The sequence below is a fragment of the Colossoma macropomum genome, unplaced genomic scaffold (genome assembly GCF_904425465.1).
Source record: "Colossoma macropomum unplaced genomic scaffold, Colossoma_macropomum, whole genome shotgun sequence".
In the NCBI taxonomy this organism is placed as follows: Eukaryota; Metazoa; Chordata; class Actinopteri; order Characiformes; family Serrasalmidae; genus Colossoma; species Colossoma macropomum.
Genome location: NW_023495275.1, coordinates 546808 through 564436, shown reverse-complemented (window position 1 = coordinate 564436; position 17629 = coordinate 546808). Strand labels below are relative to the sequence as shown.

Below are 17629 nucleotides of genomic sequence, written 5' to 3'. Positions count from 1 at the left end.
GTCAGTGTTTGATATCATTCAACATTTTACTTCTGCAGTTTTCAGTTACATTTTCACTGTGTTCTGTGAGCTTTTGGTAGGACTCAAATGTCTGCATGCAAAGCCAAGCGCTCAGTCAGTTTTGAATATTCAAGTCAGGGGTGGATATCCCATCAGAGTCCTCGGGTACATTTTCAAAAGTGGCTGTGCTGGAGGATCATCTCCACATTTGCTGATAGCTGGAGTAAAAAAATCAATTTGAGTATTAACACAGAAATTTTCTACAGCAATGACTGGTTGAAAAGCGTTCTAACTGTGCTGTTATTTCGCCATAACATCGCGTTTTGCTCACAAACGCTGTATCACTCCACTGAGACGCTGTTGCTAAGCAACGACTTTGACAGCTGTAGGAGACGCTCGGGCCATTTGAATGTTTTTACTTCTTACTTTGCAACAAACAGAAAATGGACACTTACAAGATCACATTTGACCGACAGCCGATTTGGTCAGACTCTGAAGATCAGACGACACTAAATTCCCAAACTGTCATCACCACTGAGCAGCTTTTCAGTCGGCAGCTGTGACAGAAAAACATCTAAACAACCTGGAATCAGCCAGAAATGAACCCAACACCATTCGCCAAACGTGTAGTCTGATCTTCAGAGTCTGACCAAATCAGACTGAGCCATAAAACTGCCGCAATATCATAATATTATAATAAGTTTAGCTCAGTTTTGTCAGTTTTTGCCAGATCAGTATTAATGTTGTTTTGTTCCAGCCAGTCTGTAAAGCATCTTACAGCCCATTTAGTTTGGCGAATGGTATTGGGTTCATTTCTGGCTGATTCCAGGTTGTTTAGCTGTTCTTCTGTCACAGCTGCCGACTGAAAAGCTGCTCAGTGGTGATGACAGTTTAGGAATTTAGTGTAAGGAGCTGGAGAACGAACTGCCGGCTGTGCAGCGAGTGGGCGGAGCTCGTTACTCTGACGTAGAACAAGCTGCTTGTTAAGGAACTATAATTTGGTGAAGGAACTGCGAACATTAAAACATATTAAACGCCGCGTTCACGGCCCAGTTTATTAATTTATTACTTTATTTATTTAACTGTTGTATAAATGCAATAGAACACTCGAGGTTGTGTGTTATCCCTGTAACATCATGTGATGTTATTTTGCGATAACACACTCCCTCTCGTGTTCTGTTGCTTAAATATGATATGGATGTTTAGGTTACTTTCAAGCAATCTTTAACCTACAAATATTGAGAGACACCATATAATCTGACTAACAGAGCTCTTTAACAGCAGAAAACATATGTCATGCCACCACTACGATGGGATTTCTGCATTACCTATACAATGTACTTCGTAATGCATACCGTTCTCAATAACGCTAGACTACATGACTGTTAGTACATACATCTAAAGTAGCACACTTGGACAGACAGCTTTGACAAAACATTTTACTCACCTTTATTTCTTTTTTTTGTTTCTCTTTCTTTCTGCTTTCTGCTCCACAAGGGAAACTCGGCCCCTCATCTGAAAGGGGGTTTGTGAGAGTGAGGAGACTCGCTGCTCATTTAGGGGGACCAAAGTGGGGGCCAAGCTTGTTGTCCCAGGGGCACTGGCCCACTCTGCCCAACAACCCCCCCCCACCCCCCACCATAGAACTGCCACTGGTTCATATCTAATGATAGGGTGTCCCAATTCTTGTTGAGGTAGAGGGGTAGGGTGAAGTGTTGGAGCTACATGACCCTCCAAACAGAGTGATATCAGAAAAAAAGAAAAACTGGCAAGATGGCTGAACGAAAGACCAAAGAAACCCACAAATGTGAGAATTTCCTCTGTTAAAAATTACGATAATCACTATGTTATCTTAGTTTAATGTAGTTTCAGTGTATTGTGGTCCTTTTCTTTATAAAAAAACACTAATATACTGATGTCTCATTAACTATCTAGCTAAATTTCCCGTTCCACCTTAAATAGTCCAGCAGTTCTGACGCCTGAGGCGCTAGAATGTAACTGCTGCTCCATTTAAGGTGGAACGGGAAAATTCAAACAAGAAGCTGGTGAATATCTGACTTCAGCTTCATATCACTGAAGAATTAGTGGTGGGTGATAATAAATAATTGCCCCCCTTTGAAAGCGTATGATGCCCTAAATGTAGCTAAAGCCCAGCAGTGAGGAGCTGAACTTCCTTATTTTTTGTTAAGAGCAAAAGGCTGCTTTGTTTTACTGCAAGTATCAGTACGTCTGCTAGCCAAGCTGTGAAACAGGCAATACAAATAGATAATCTTGCTATTAACAGAAGAACACTTTGCTGAAATATGCTATTATGTAATGAACTGCTGAGGAGCGCGGTTGTTCTCTGTGTTATTCTGCCTTCAACTGTGTCCAAACACATCCCTACTTCCTTGATGTATTTTTAATCGCTGGATACAGTGTTGCCTGTGACCGGCTGAGAGGAAAAAAAACAAAAGGTGACGTGCCACACCCAGGCAGCCAGATAAACCGGTCAGTCTGTTGAAAGCAAAAGCAAAAATTGAGAAGGGAATTTTTGTTGTGGAGAGAGAAACGCAAACGTTAAGCAAATGGTGAGTATTTAAACCTCCTTTTTACTCTGAGTGATTTGACTGTGTGAGTTTATGAGTTTATTTAGTTGTAGTTTTTATGAGGCAATACGTCACTACCATGAACTGCAGACACAGCGATGACAGGTGAAATTTAAACAGGCCTCGGAGCAGTCTTCTCTGTCAGAGAAGAGCGAGGGAAGGGGATTCCTGTGGCCTTTTGGCATGCACATAGCATAGCATCAGCCCATATTGATCTCTCCATTCTTTGGTTTGAAGAAACAATAGTATAAAAGAAGATGCAACCACAAGGTTTTGCTTTCTAACTAGTATAATGTAACATGTCGCTGTTGTCGGAAGAAAACGGCATATATATAAAATGACAACTTTACAGGAGAAGGAAAAAACCTACTTTACTTTTAATGTAAGTCAATGGAACCAGAATTTTTGCCAAGTCGTTTTGGGCCATTTCTTTTGGTCCATTCCTCATTGAATTTACACACAATGTAAAGGCCAACAGGTACTTTCAAATTATGCCAAAAACTGAAAAATGACAAAAATGGAGATATGAGGTTTTGTTCCGACAGCAGCGATATATTTCTGCTGTACTTCATTCATGTTGTTGAAGGTAAATATTCCATTCTGAATTTTAACAGTATAATATTTGATTTACATCGTATAGATTATAGATGCTCTGGGAGAACATTTCATTCCATGGTGTGCATACGCAGTATTTGACGTAATTATTGTATATTTTTGTGTTGTACTGCACTGTAATGATTAATTACACTATGTGTCGGCTGTCATGTTCACTTTGTACTGTGTATGTGGCTCTGATGGTCTGGACATATACCGTTTTATCCCATTGTGTACTTCTATATGGTTTGGGAGACAAAAACAATCCTCCGTATCCTCCCATCATAATCAGATTAACAGAATTATGAGAATTATGATTAAAGAAAAACACTGAACAGAAGCATTTCGCTTTATAAAGTGGTTTATTAAGCATAAAGTTATAAAAGATATGTAAGAATATATTAATAGAATATTACAATTCAGAGGCCCTCTTCAGTTTAAACTGTTTCTTGCTGCAGTACAACTGATTCAGTTCACGAAGTGCTTGATAGTTTGCTGATAATTAAGTACTTTCTGTTTATTCTTAATTAATTTTGTTATATATTGAATTATCATTGATATACATGGATCAAACATTGGGATTAAATAAATGAACAGTACCGTTTATAAAATGGTCTTTAATGTTTATCTATTGAATGTTTACATATGTAAATATTGAAGATCCACCCATCTGTAGCTACACATTATTGTCTCAAGTCCTTTTTTCTAAGAGGTCACTGTGTACATACTGGCCACCTTATCAGACACCATTGTCAATATTTGTTGATACATATATATATGAATATGTTTTCACATAGGCATAATCATAATGTGACATTTTTTTATAATATATATTTTACAATATGTGTGTATAAATATGCATATATACACATTGTAATAATAATAATAATATAAATAATTATAGAAATAATACAAGTCCAATAAGGTTGGAGTTAAAGTAGATTTCCAGAAGCAAGGTTGGTGACCACTGTGTTACATAAACATTTACAGTTGTTGTAACCCTCTGAGTACTCTAACTCTGACCTGTGATTCCTTCTGAACAGGCTGGACCATGAGCAGGTGCGTTGAAGCAGAAGGGATGCTCTCCCTAATGTCCGGTTTCCCCCCTTGTGTGGTCCTGAAGCTTCATAAAAAGTAAGTGGCACTTAAAAATGATCTGAAAACTTAAGGATCTGAAAGGTAACAAACAGCAAGAAAGAGCAAGAGAGACGCTTTGTTGAGCCCTTGCCATGTTAAGATCCAATGTTGGCCAAACCTGATCAACCAGAGGTCTTTTTGGCCAGTCACAGATGCGCTCTCACTTGCTTCGTTCTGGGCTTTTTATTTCTGGAAACAGATTTGTTTTTTAATAAAGAGGCTGTCCAACTACATGTTTTGTCTCCTAAGTGGCTGGCGACAGGAGACGCAACCTACCTCATGTCATTCTCACGCAGCCAAAGGAAGGTCTGACACCATCATTTTCCAAACTGTATTGTATGGCTGAGAACAACACGGCTATTATTGGCATTTACTTTTGTTGCTTTGACACAACACAAAGCATTGTTGCGCACCTGCTGTGCTGTCTTGGGCACCCAGCTCTGAGATGACCCCTAGTTTCTTCCAGCTATAGTACCTGTAGTGTCAGAAGTAGACAGGTGGAGCTCCCCAGATGCAGGGAAACGACAAAATTTGGGGATTCCATCCGTCTTCTGAATTGCAGAGACTGACATACTACACTTAGAAAAGCTATCAAGTGTATTTACAATTTTACGATTCACCTTGCTTTGAAGGTGTCTTCACCTCTGTAAAAGTGTCTTGTCTTTTATATGCCAATGCTTTTTATATGCCAGTGAAATACAGCAGTAACTGAGGTAAATCTGCCAGTAGCTCAGTGAAAAATCAGTGATTTTTGAAGGAGGCTAAATACAGGGTCAATCAGCCAATCAGAACAGAGCCTATATCAGCCTGCGAATCGGAAATCAGAATGCCTTTTTTCTTCCTTAATGGGTGAAACAGGATACTCAAGAGGGAATGTATACTGTAATGCAACAGTGTCTTACTAAAGTAGCAGAAGAAGCTGTATGAGTCCGGGGTGAGACATGTCTCCTTATAGCGGATACTCACGCACACAGACAACAGGGGGTGCAGCTGAGTAGACTTCTCCTGTAGCTTTCTTCTTTGGCAATGATCTCAGGGCCTGTTTGACTTCAACTTCTAGCACTAACGGTTCTTCTATGTTGCCAAAATCAACAAATGGGACAAAAGAGATTGGAAAATGTTGCTGTCAAATTAATTATGGCTAATTTTGGTGCATAAAACCACACATAGTTGGACATGGGTCACTGTTTCTTCAGAGAAAAAAAAAGCCTAGTAATCTCACACTGTAATTTTAGTAGAGATCTCAGTAAAGTCATGCATTGTGTTCAGATTTGCCAAGATAAAACACTGCAATTGAGCTCTCATTTCTCCTTTGTCTCTCTTGTGTCTCATCTCTCCTTTTGTCTGGTGCTATTTCTCCTAAGGAACTCACCATTAAATCTTCGGATCTATCAAAGACCAACATTTGAGCAATAAAGTTTTCCTCTGGGAGTGTACTGATGATGGATCGCCAGTCGTCTGTAAACCTATCAGAGTTCAAAGAGGGCGACTCTTCCACTGGACAGAAGTGAGCTGGAATGATTGTAATATTGAGATTTTGTGCAGGTCAAGCTGTTCAGAGATTTTTGCAATTGGATTAGAGTTCATATCTCATCACAGTGTGCAGTAGTTCACAGTAATAATATGGATGAAAGTGGGAACATGTACAGGATGATGATGCATTAACCTGCAGTTAAGGGAAATAACCTGGAACAGCAGAAAGTTCTGCTTTCATAGCACAAAAATGAAACTGCTTCTTGCTTATCAGTTTAATCTAAAAAATGACGATGTTGTAGCAAGTATATGTACTAATTTTATTCAATCTAAATTAATATTTTGAATATTTGGGCCAATGTTTCAATCAATTGAATAAAGCTGATTAAATTGCTTATTACCACATAAAGTCATGTTTTTAGGATGAACTGCCAAACCATTTTTACAGTGTAGTATTGGGGTAGGATGTCCCCCAACCTGGTGTATGAAGCCCCCCACGGTAAATTTTGCATCTGTTTCCCACCGAGTTTCACAAAATATATGATTTAATTGTCAACTAATTTCTATTCTTTGTATGTTCAGAAATTGTGTTACTAGTCAAAGAACACTAAAAATATTATATATTACTTTTTTTAATATTATATATTATATTAAATACCATTGATGCCTTATTTATGTCTTAATGATTCAACTTAATTTTAATAAACTAAAAGACAAGTGACTGTAAAATAGTACCATTTAACAGGTATTTTTTTTCTATAGAATAGTTATTGTGATGCTAGCTAGCCAGTGAAACCCTTATACTAAAGGGAGCCTTATGCCCCGTGTCTGGGGGACTTACCCCAAAGGCCTAACTTTACATTGTCACTTCCCCATCACATATGAGAAATTTTCTTGTACTTAATCACACATGACCAATAATAGATCACTATTACTCAATATCCCCAAAATATTTAATTATTTGATCAGGAAAAATAAAGGGGGGTCTTTTGGCAGCATTTTACCCTGGAGGGCTTCTTCAGTAGGCACCCCATTTTTTACCTCTGGGTTGATTTTTTTTTTCTTAACAATTTTGCTTCTACTGTATTTACAGTAATGCTTAAAACACTGAACTTCAAAACTTACCAGACTTTATAAAAATATAGCAGTCAGACGTACTATATTTTTGTTTTAAGCTATTTTGGCCAGGATTACGATACACATTCAGGTAATACAGACTTCTTAGAACAACTTTGCATTTTGTACAGCATGCAACAGAACCAATCATGTTCTCTGGAACCCAGTTGTGTGTCTATGAAGAGTGACGAATCAATGAAATTACCAATAACCTTCAAAGACAGGGACACTTCTACAGATCTAAGGTAAGCAAGTATGACCTTTAGGGATTTAAGAAGAAACTGCTGGAACCCTCTTAGATTATTATTATTATTATTGTTGTTGTTGTTGTTGTTGTTGTTGTTGTTTTGTTGTTATTTCTCCATGTTAAAAGTATCTGAGCATTAGAGACTTGGTAACTAGGTCACAAATCTTACTCACAATTTAGGCAAGTGCCATGACACCTATTCACCACGGGGTGGTGCTATAAGAAGTGATTTTATGTTTTGGTTGATGTTTTCACAGCTGTCTTACAAATCCTAGGGTTCACCCAAATCAATGCAGCATTATGAGATAAGAACTTGGTTCAAAGAACAAAGAAATTGGGTAGACATAAAGGCCAGTTTTACTAAGAGAGGCACTAATTACCGATAGTTTGTCGACACTTTGCATTGGTGGGGGCAGCCAGTTTAGCAGGTTATCTACTAAGAACTTCCATGCAAAGGAACACAAGAAAAACTTCATATATGTACAGCAAAATATAAACACGTTTGACTTCAGCCTGAGAAAAAAGACTTTTTATCGTACGTTTCTTGTTCAAACTGTGACTCAGTAGGGCTTATTTCTCAATATTTTGGCTTAGTCAAACAGCTTTAATGTGTGCTTTTAACAATCATTTGGGAAACAAAACTGTCAGATGATTATATAGGCAAAACCTGATCTTTGATAGTGGAAAGATTTAGGAAACAGCAGCTTAAACCTTGTTTTTTCTACAAATATTTGGTCTTAGGTTTTTGTTCCTCACGTTAAGAATAAATAATTTGACTAAACATTTACAAAATAGAGCAATTTTGTCATCAAAAATGAGCAAATGTGATTGATAAACTTTTTTCTCTGAGCGCAAACAATGTGAGCCGTGTTAGCAAAAATAAGACAAGCTTTTCACAGTTGTTAAAGAACACACATTGAGTATTTAGTGTTTTATATAGTATTTTAGTCTTGGTAAATAGTACTAGGCACTTCATTATGATAATCTCCTCCCAGTATTTTTAGTTTTGAGAGGAAAAGTCCTACAAATTCAAATGAAATGAGGCAAAAGCACAAAGAGCAGCTCTGCCCCTTTTATCTTATTACAGGCGTGAAAGAAATGTTATGCCCATTTCGTAAATCACAACAACCACCTTTATACACCAAAATGTAGCTTGCAATGGCATAAAATGTTAGTAAACCTGCAGCATAGTCAACATAACACTCTGAAACCATTAGGAGAGGTTCTCATAATTATACGAGAATATTAGGATTTGTATTTAATGTATACATATCTGTGCAGACAGATTTCTAAATAAATCGTTGTTGGCTGTTATTGTTGACGTATTAAGTAGGTACTTTTATATATATTTTGTTTGTCTCTACAGTAAAAAACTGAGGAGGTCAAGTTCTGCTGAAAAACACTTGGACTTCGTTTTTGAAGTGTGTATACATGTGTGCTATCTTTTTTCCAATCATTTATATTACAAACCCAATTCCAAAAAAGTTGGGACGCTGTGTAAAATGTAAATAAATGTAAATAAAAACAGAATGCAATGATTTGCAAATCTCATAGACCCATATTTTATTCACAGTAGAACATAGAACACGTATCACATGTTGAAATTGAGACAAATTTTACCATTTCTTGAAAAACATTAACTCATTTAGAACTTGGTGGCAGCAACACATCTCAAAAAGGTTGGGACAGGGGCACCAAAAGGCTGGAAAAGTAAGTGGTACTAATAAAAAACAGCTGGAGGGGCAATTTGCAACTAACTCACATGACTGGGTATAAAAAGATCATTTTAGGGAGGCAGAGTCTCTCAGAAGCAAAGGTGGACAGAGGTTCACTAATCTGCGACAAACTGTGGAACAATTTCAATTGCGATGATGGTCAAAATTGGATGCTCATGATCTTAAGGCCCTCAGGTGGCACTGCATTGAAAACAGATTCTTTACTGGAAATCACTGCATGGGCTCAGAGACACTTCCAGAAACCATTGTCTGTGAACACAGTTTGCCGTGCAATCCACAAATGCAAGTTAAAGCTGTGTCATGCAAAGACGAAGCAGCTTACACATCTGGAAAGGCTCTATCAATGCTGAACAGTATATAGAGATTTTAGAACAACATATGCTCCCATCCAGACTGCAGCTCTTTCAGGGAAGGCCTTGTATATTTCAGCAAGACAATGCTAAACCACATACTGCATCATCATAACAGCATGGCTTCACAGAAGAAGAGTCCGCGTGATGAACTGGCCTGCAGTCCAGATCTTTCACCAATAGAAAACATTTGGCGCATCATGAATCGAAAAATCCGGCAAAGAAGACCCAGAACTGTTGAGCAGCTAGAATCCTACATCAGACAATAATGGGACAACATTCCTCTCCCAGCACTCCAGCAATTTGTCTGCTCACTTCCCAGACGTTTACAGACTGTTGTTAAAAGAAGAGGGGATGCTACACAATGGTAGACACGGCCCTGTCCCAACTTTTTTGAGATGCGTTGCTGCCATCAAGTTCTAAATTGGATACTATTTTCATGAAATGGTAAAATGTCTCACTTTCAACATCTGACATGTGTTCTATGTTCTTTTGTGAATAAAATATGGGTCTGAGATGTGCAGATCATTGCATTCTGTTTTTATTTACATTTATTTACATTTTACACAGCGTCCCCTGTTTTGGAATTGGGGTTTAACAAACAAATAACAATATTCTGTATTTCTATGGCCTGACTTCAGGAGCTGGAGCAGAAATCAATGTCTCTACTGACGAATGAGCTGAAGAGGTTCAAGGCATTACTGAGTACAGACGATGCTGTTTGCTCTGAGAGACAAGAAGAAGAGCAGAACAATGCCAAAGAGGGGATACTGAAGGCCATACTGCACATTCTGAGGAACATGAACCAGACAAACCTTGCTGAAAAGCTTCAGAGCAGTAAGAATTTTTGTTTATGTTTAATTTATGAGTAGTAATCCTGTCAATGAAAGTGTAAAACATTAAAACATTTATGACTGTTTTTCTCTGGTTTAACAGAAATGGCACCTGCGCAACAGCAAAAACTGAAATCCAAACTGAAGGACAAATTTAAAAGGATTAATGAAGGAATATCAATGCAAGGATTTTCAACTTCTCTGAATGAGATTTATACAGAGCTCTATATCACAGAAGATGGGAGTGAAGAGATCGACTGTAAACACGAGGTGAGACAGATTGAGACAGCAGCCATCAGACCAGCAACACAGGACACACCGATCAAATACAACAACATCTTTAAATCCTTACCTGGACAGGACAAACCCATCAGAACTGTGCTGACCAAAGGAGTGGCTGGAATCGGAAAAACCGTCTGTGTGCAGAAATTCATTCTGGACTGGGCCGAAGGAAAAGCAAACCAGGATGTCCACTTCATATTTCCATTTCCTTTTAGGGAGCTGAATTTAATGAAGGAAAAACAGCTCAGTCTGATGGACCTTCTTCATCGTTTGTTCCCAGAAACAAAAACATTAAGTTTAAGAGATGATGACAACAACTACAATATCATCTTTATCTTTGATGGTCTAGATGAATGTCGACTTCCTCTAGATTTCCACCACAATGAGATACTGTGTGATGTAACAGAGTCTGCCTCATTAGATGTACTGCTAACAAACCTCATCAAGGGAAATCTGCTTCCCTCTGCTCTCGTCTGGATAACCTCCAGACCAGCGGCAGCTAGTAAGATCCCTGCTGAGTCTGTGGACCAGGTAGTAGAGGTACAAGGGTTCAATGGTCCTCAGAAAGAGGAGTACTTCAGGAAGAGAATCAGGGACCAGAACCTGGCCAACACAATCATCAACCACATGAAGTTATCAAGAAGCCTCTACATCATGTGTTACATACCAGTCTTTTGTTGGATTTCAGCTACAAGTTTAGAAAGAAGATTGAGTGAGAAAGAGGGAGGCCAGATCCCCAAGACTCTGACCCAAATGTTCACATACTTTCTGATTTTTCAGACCAAACAGTGGAGTCAGAAATACACTGAAAAAGATGAAGTGGATCCTCACCAGACCACATTAAGAATTCTGGCCCTGGCAAAACTGGCCTTTCAACAACTTGAAAAAGGCAACTTGATCTTCTGTGAGGAAGATCTGAGAGAGTGTGGCATTGATGTCCAAGAAGCTTCAATGTATTCAGGGATGTGCAACCAAATCTTCAGAGAAGAGTTTGGGCTTCATCTTGGGAAAGTGTACTGCTTTGTGCATCTAAGCGTTCAGGAGTTTCTTGCTGCTTTATATGTTTTTCTATCTTTCATCATCAACAATGAAAATGTCCTAGAACAGCAAAGCACCAGTCCAGCTCATTTTCTCAAAGGAAAAACAATGCCTGACTTACTCAAGACTGCAGTGGACAAGGCCTTACAGAGTGAGAATGGACACCTAGACCTTTTCCTTCGTTTCCTTCTGGGTCTCTCAGTGGAATCCAATCAGGCTCTATTACAAGACCTACTCATAAAGACAGGAAAAAGCTCCTATGGTCAGGAAGAAATGATCACATACATCAAGGAGAAGATCAGGGAGAACCCATCACCAGATAAATCCATCAATTTGTTTCACTGTCTGAATGAACTGAATGATCATATGCTAGTACAAGACATTCAGAACTATGTCTGTATGAAAGACCATCGCTGTCTTTCTGGACTCAGCCTCTCTCCTGCCCAGTGGTCAGCTCTGGTGTTTCTGCTCCTGAACTCTGAAAAGGACATGGCTGAATTTAAGCTGAGTAAATATGACAGATCTGAGGAATGCTTTCTGAGGCTCCAGCCAGTGGTAAAGGCATCCAGAAAAGCAGAGTAAGTATTAATAAATTAGTAATTAATAAAGTTTACTAGCTATTTATTATAAACTCCTATCTTGAAGGTACCTTGCTCGCATACCCCATCTGTTGATGCATAATTTGTGTTAGCCATCCACTAGCCCTTCATCAGTTGTCAGTTTTTGAACACAGAGCCACAAACCTTTGGATGGTGATCCATTTTTAACTTAGCCGTGGAAATAACTGATTAAAACCCCAGCAACAATGCTGTGCCTGATACACTCATCTATTTTTGTCCCCCCACTTGTACGAGATATGAGATGACAATATCTCATTACTTTTCTTTCAGTCTTAGTCTTTGTAAGCTTACTGGGAAAAGCTGTGCAGCTCTGGCCTCAATCCTCAGCTCAAAATCCTCAAGTCTGAAAGAACTGGATCTGAACTCCAATGTTCTACAGGATTCAGGAATGAAGCTGATCTCTGTTGGATTGGAGAATCCACACTGTAAATTGATGAAGCTGAGGTGAGAGATTGCTTTTTCAAGCTTGTCACACACAAAATATAGAGCTTTTGTTTATTATTTATAAATTATTTAGTATATTAAAAATAGACATTATGAATCCTGTTTTTGTGCAGGCATAATTATAACAGTATAACAGCAGTTATTGCTAATTTGGGTAGATGCAAGTGGGTTTATTTCCATTTGTGACCAGCTGCTATTTCAGTTTGCAGAAATGATGGCACCTGCATCAGTGTGGATGGTGTGCTAGATACATTCACACATGCTAGCATCGTGATTTTATCACTTATTTTTATTCTTGTGCTATGACCATAAAAATACAGCGCAATGACATGACAATTCAGAAGGCAGTGTTCTGATATGTCATCATCTGTTTCCCAGGCTGAGTCTTTGTAATCTCACTGACAAAAGCTGTGCAGTTTTGGCCTCAACTCTAAAATGTAATTCTAATCTGAAAGAGCTGGACCTAAGTGCTAATAACCTGCAGGATTCAGGAGTGAGAAAGCTCTCTGCTGGATTAGAGAATCCACACTGTAAACTGGAATCACTCAGGTGATTGTCATTTTTGTCACTCATACACATATAGACTAGTAGTATTCTTTTGTTACACATTTTTATTTCTGTCTGTATCACTGTAGCTATACTGCTGTGCTCCACCTAACCCAACATTAGCAACCACAACACCTTTTGGCCTCTTTTACATTTCTAGCAAAGCTGCAGTTTTGGCTTAAATGAGCTCAACAACCCAATTTGTATAAACATAAATATTTCAACTACACTAATAATAATCACCATCACTGTTACTGTTGTAAGTTTTTTATTACATTTGTTGAATGTATGTCATCTAAGCATTTTCTTTGCAGACTGAAAGAATGCAGTATTACAGAGGAAGGCTGTGCCACTCTGGCTTCAGCCCTGCAATCAAACTCATCACACCTGAGAGAACTGAACTTGTGTGATAATAGACTACGGGACTTAGGAATGAAGCACCTTTCTGCTCTACTGCAGAATCCACAATGTAAACTAGAGAAACTACAGTGACTGTTGTCAATGCTATTAACATCTTTTAGCTTTTATATTTAAAACATTGTATTGAGTTATTAGAGTGCTTAGGGATTAACAGACATGTCAATCATACGCTGTTTTTCTTTCTTGCTGCAGGCTTTCTTTCTGTGGCATTACAGAGGAAGGCTGTGCTGCTCTGGCTTTAGCTCTGAAATCAAACCCCTCACATCTGAGAGAGCTGGACCTAAGGAAGAATGAGCCAGGGGATTCAGGAGCGAAGAAGCTCTCTACTTTGCTGGAGGATCCACATTGTAGACTTGAAAAACTAGAGTGAGTGGTGTCAGTATACATATGTATTACTGTCATCTTTATTATTTAAACCTTAAAATAGTGTGCTCGACATGTTCACTTAATTTCTTCACTACTCTCACATATATTACATAACAGCTAGCTATCATTACTTTAGTTTTACAAGTGACTGTAGAGTAAGACAGCAGGAAAAAGAATGACGATTCACAGCACATGAAGGTGCATGCTGCTTACATGACTATACTGAATGGTTACAGGACTTGTGATTGGACATATGCGAAGCCTTTGCTTTCCGCCATGATATTTGATATCTCTCCATTCTATTATAGCCTGTATAAGTGCAGTTTTAGAGAGGAAGGCTGTGCAGCTCTGGCTTCAGCTCTGAAGTCAAACCCTTCACATATGAGAGAACTGGACCTGGGCTATAGCAAACTCGGAGACTCTGGATCAATTCTGCTTTCTGGTTTTCTCAAGGATCCACAGTGCAAACTGGAGAAACTAAAGTGAGTTGCTGATTCACTGGCCATAAATATTACATGGTGATTGCACAGTCATCATTACTACCTACTGCTAAATGTGTCATTTTAATCCATGCTGTTGTTACTATTCAGTATCATTGGAACTACATTACATTTTACTTAAAAAATGTTCTAACCCTGCAATTTAAGGCATACAATTACCCCATCACAACTATCATGATTACATGTATTTTGAGGATTTTTTCTCTTTTTCTCCACAGACTGTATGATTGCAGCCTTGAATATGATGGCTGTGCTGCTCTGGTTTCAGCTCTGAAATCAAACCCCTCACACCTGAGAGAACTGAATCTGGGATATAATAAACCTGCAGACTCAGGAGTGAAGCTCCTTTCAGCTGTACTGGAGGATCCACAGTGTAGATTGGAGAAACTGAAGTGAGTCAAATTAAACAATATTTATCAATTAGTTAAATAGTTCAATAGTATAAAAAAATACCAGTTTTCCCAAATACTATGCATAACGCCCATAATACCATACTGTCCCCAAAACAACTAACTCACTTTTCTCATTATATCTAACACACTGCCCCCTTTAATACCAACACACTTTCCCCATAACACCCACCATATTGTACCATAATACCTAACATGTAGTCACTATAATACCATACAAACCATCCTTATAACACCAAACTCACAGTTCCATAATACCTATCACACTGTCCTCCAATACTTCAAACACAATCCCACAATACCTAACACACCTTACTTATAATAAACAGGGTACCTATAATACCTAACACACTGTCCCCATAAATCTAGCACACTGTCACCATAACAGCTAACACACTGTCCCCATAACAGCCAACACGCTTTCCCAACATCTAACACATTGTCCGCATGATACCTAACATGCTGTACCCATAATACCTAACACACTGTCCCCATGATACTTAACAAACTGTCCCTATAACACCTAGCCCACTGTCCCCATAATACCTAACACATTGTCCCCATAACACCTAACACACTGCCCATAATACCTAAGGTAATGTGCCCATAACACCTAACACACTGCCCCATAATACCTAACACAATGCCCTATAATACCCAACACACTGCCTCCATAACACCTAACACACTGTCCCAATAACAACACACTGTCTCCATAATACATAGTACAATGTACCCATAATACCTAACAAACTGTTAACACCTAAGACACTGCCCCATAACACCTAACACATTGCCCCATAACACCCAACACACTGTATGTATAACACCTAACACACTTTCCCCATGATACCTAACACAATGCTCCACAATACCTAACATACCTAACGCACTATTCATATATAGTATGTCTAACGCATTGCCCCATAATACCTAACACACTGCCACATAATATCTAGCATACTGTCCTCATAATACCCAACACACTGCCCATAATACCAAACATACTGTTCCCATAATATCTGACGCATTGTCCCCATAATACCTGACAAACTGCCCCATAACACAGTTCCCGATAATACCCAACACACTGCCCCACTGTTACTTCTTTTTTAGTGGCCTACATGCATGTGCTAAATTGTATATTGTGAGATTTTCTCCTTTTTGCAGTTTACATAACTGCAGGATTACAGCAAAAGGCTGTGATGATCTGGCTGAAGCTCTGAAATCAAACCCCTCACATCTAAGAGAGCTGGATTTGAGCAAGAATAAACCAGGAGACTCAGCAGCAAAACTGCTGTCAGCTCTATTGGTGGATCCCCAGTGCAAACTAGAGAAACTTACGTGAGTTACTGACTTTCTGTTTCTTTAACTTCAAGTCGTTGTTGTCATTTATTTATAAACCAACATTTTATTCACAAGATATGCATTTACATTAGAAAATGAAGACAACAATGTAAACAATGATTCTTTTTACAAGATTTTATACACCAAAATACCACATGATTCCACATGAATTTGTGCTGGAGTCTTGAATGAGCCTTTTAATTTTCAATAACATTATAATATAAATAGCAAATAAATTTTTATGCAGTGAAATTAGACATAAAATCTACAATCAGTGGAAAGCAACCTTTAAATGAAATAAATTTAAGAAAACAAAACTGCTTTTAGTGCATTGCGTAACCTCTGTGGTGCAATCTCTTGGTTCTCTTGATGAGCTGTCCAAGCCTGCAGGGGCCCAACAAATTTTTTTGGGGAACAGGGTCACCGCAGTCCACCCTGCACCATGGGCCCTGGTGTGACTGCCTCCCTGAACCCCCAGTATTTGCGCCACTTGTTAGGTTTCTGTCACACATTCTGTGTAAGACTGAATTAACTACAATGGCAATTTAATCTTTTTACCAGCTTTACTGATAATGAAGCTGACTGTAACAAAATAACATACAGTTTACTTATTATAATGCATGTTAATATGCAAACTATGACTTCTCTGTTGAAAGTATGCTGGGTATCTCAATGCCTGATTATTCTGTCCTGTTCTCTTGTCTCTTTTTGCCTCTTTGTTATGTCTTTCAGCATCTGGGCCTAAAATGTGATAAAGATTGAGATTGAAGAAGTAAATCTCAGTAGCAAATACAAGACTTTTTTTGTGTTTGCTGGCTTGAATAAAGTTACTGCATGCAAGCTTTAACCTCAATTTCAAGCTGACTGTATCACTGGACTTCCCGGAACTCTGCAGTTGAAACAATAGACCATAATATTTTCATACAATTTATTACATTTCTTTGAGTGTGCTTTTCAGAAACTGTCTTAATGCGATTTGATACATATCATAACGGAAGAAAATAGTCTCAATGTTATTTCAAGTGTTAAGGTGTACCCCAGGGTTCTGTTCTAGGCCAACTTCTATTATCACCGTACATGCTATTGTTACATTGTTACATTACATTATTAGGAAGCAGAGTCAGCTTTCATATCTATGTGGGTGGTGCATTATTATATACATCTGTGGAGCCAGATGATACCAATACCTTAAAGAAACTGGGGTTAAGTGTAACAGACTGAGGGGCGAGTTATAACAGTTGTTAAAGTCTGGTTAATTAATGCAGAACACAGTTAATTCAGTATAATTCTATGTTGTTTGTTTTACATTATGACGTTTGAAAAGAGGCTGTGTTGAATGTGGGAAATTTATGTTTGAATACAAAGATACAAAGTAGAACAGCAGCTTAATTTACGCGATATCTATAGCACATTTTTGATGAATGTGTGCATAAAGGCATCCAAAAAAAATTAAGCATTTTAAATGTATGGGGGGACATGGAGTTCTCTCATTGTTTACTTTGAGACTGTTAGTTGTAACACTGTTAAAACTACCCCCCAACTTTCATATGGAGGCTGTACTTTAGCTGGGCTAGCTCTCACT

General features: G+C 38.4%; 1 protein-coding gene across 1 annotated transcript; it reads left to right on the top strand.

The window, feature by feature from the left end:
* Window positions 1-2463: 2463 nt before the first annotated feature.
* LOC118801512 (NACHT, LRR and PYD domains-containing protein 12-like) lies at window positions 2464-16925 on the top strand. The gene is made up of 15 exons (XM_036561820.1): window positions 2464-2570; window positions 4226-4316; window positions 5684-5826; window positions 7040-7153; window positions 8522-8576; window positions 9883-10078; window positions 10178-11972; window positions 12285-12458; window positions 12837-13007; window positions 13319-13492; window positions 13617-13790; window positions 14099-14272; window positions 14509-14682; window positions 15871-16044; window positions 16780-16925. The coding sequence occupies exons 3-15, from the start codon at window positions 5759-5761 to the stop codon at window positions 16790-16792; spliced, it is 3456 nt and encodes a 1151-aa protein (XP_036417713.1). The 5' UTR covers window positions 2464-2570; window positions 4226-4316; window positions 5684-5758; the 3' UTR covers window positions 16793-16925.
* Window positions 16926-17629: the final 704 nt, after the last annotated feature.

Excerpts from the sequence above, each read along its gene's own strand:
- LOC118801512 (XM_036561820.1), top strand. The coding sequence starts at position 5,759 with ATGATGGATCGCCAGTCGTCTGTAAACCTATCAGAGTTCAAAGAGGGC. Across the intron at positions 13,008-13,318 it reads TGTAAACTGGAATCACTCAG|ACTGAAAGAATGCAGTATTA; the intron begins GTGATTGTCATT and ends TTTTCTTTGCAG. Across the intron at positions 13,791-14,098 it reads TGTAGACTTGAAAAACTAGA|CCTGTATAAGTGCAGTTTTA; the intron begins GTGAGTGGTGTC and ends ATTCTATTATAG.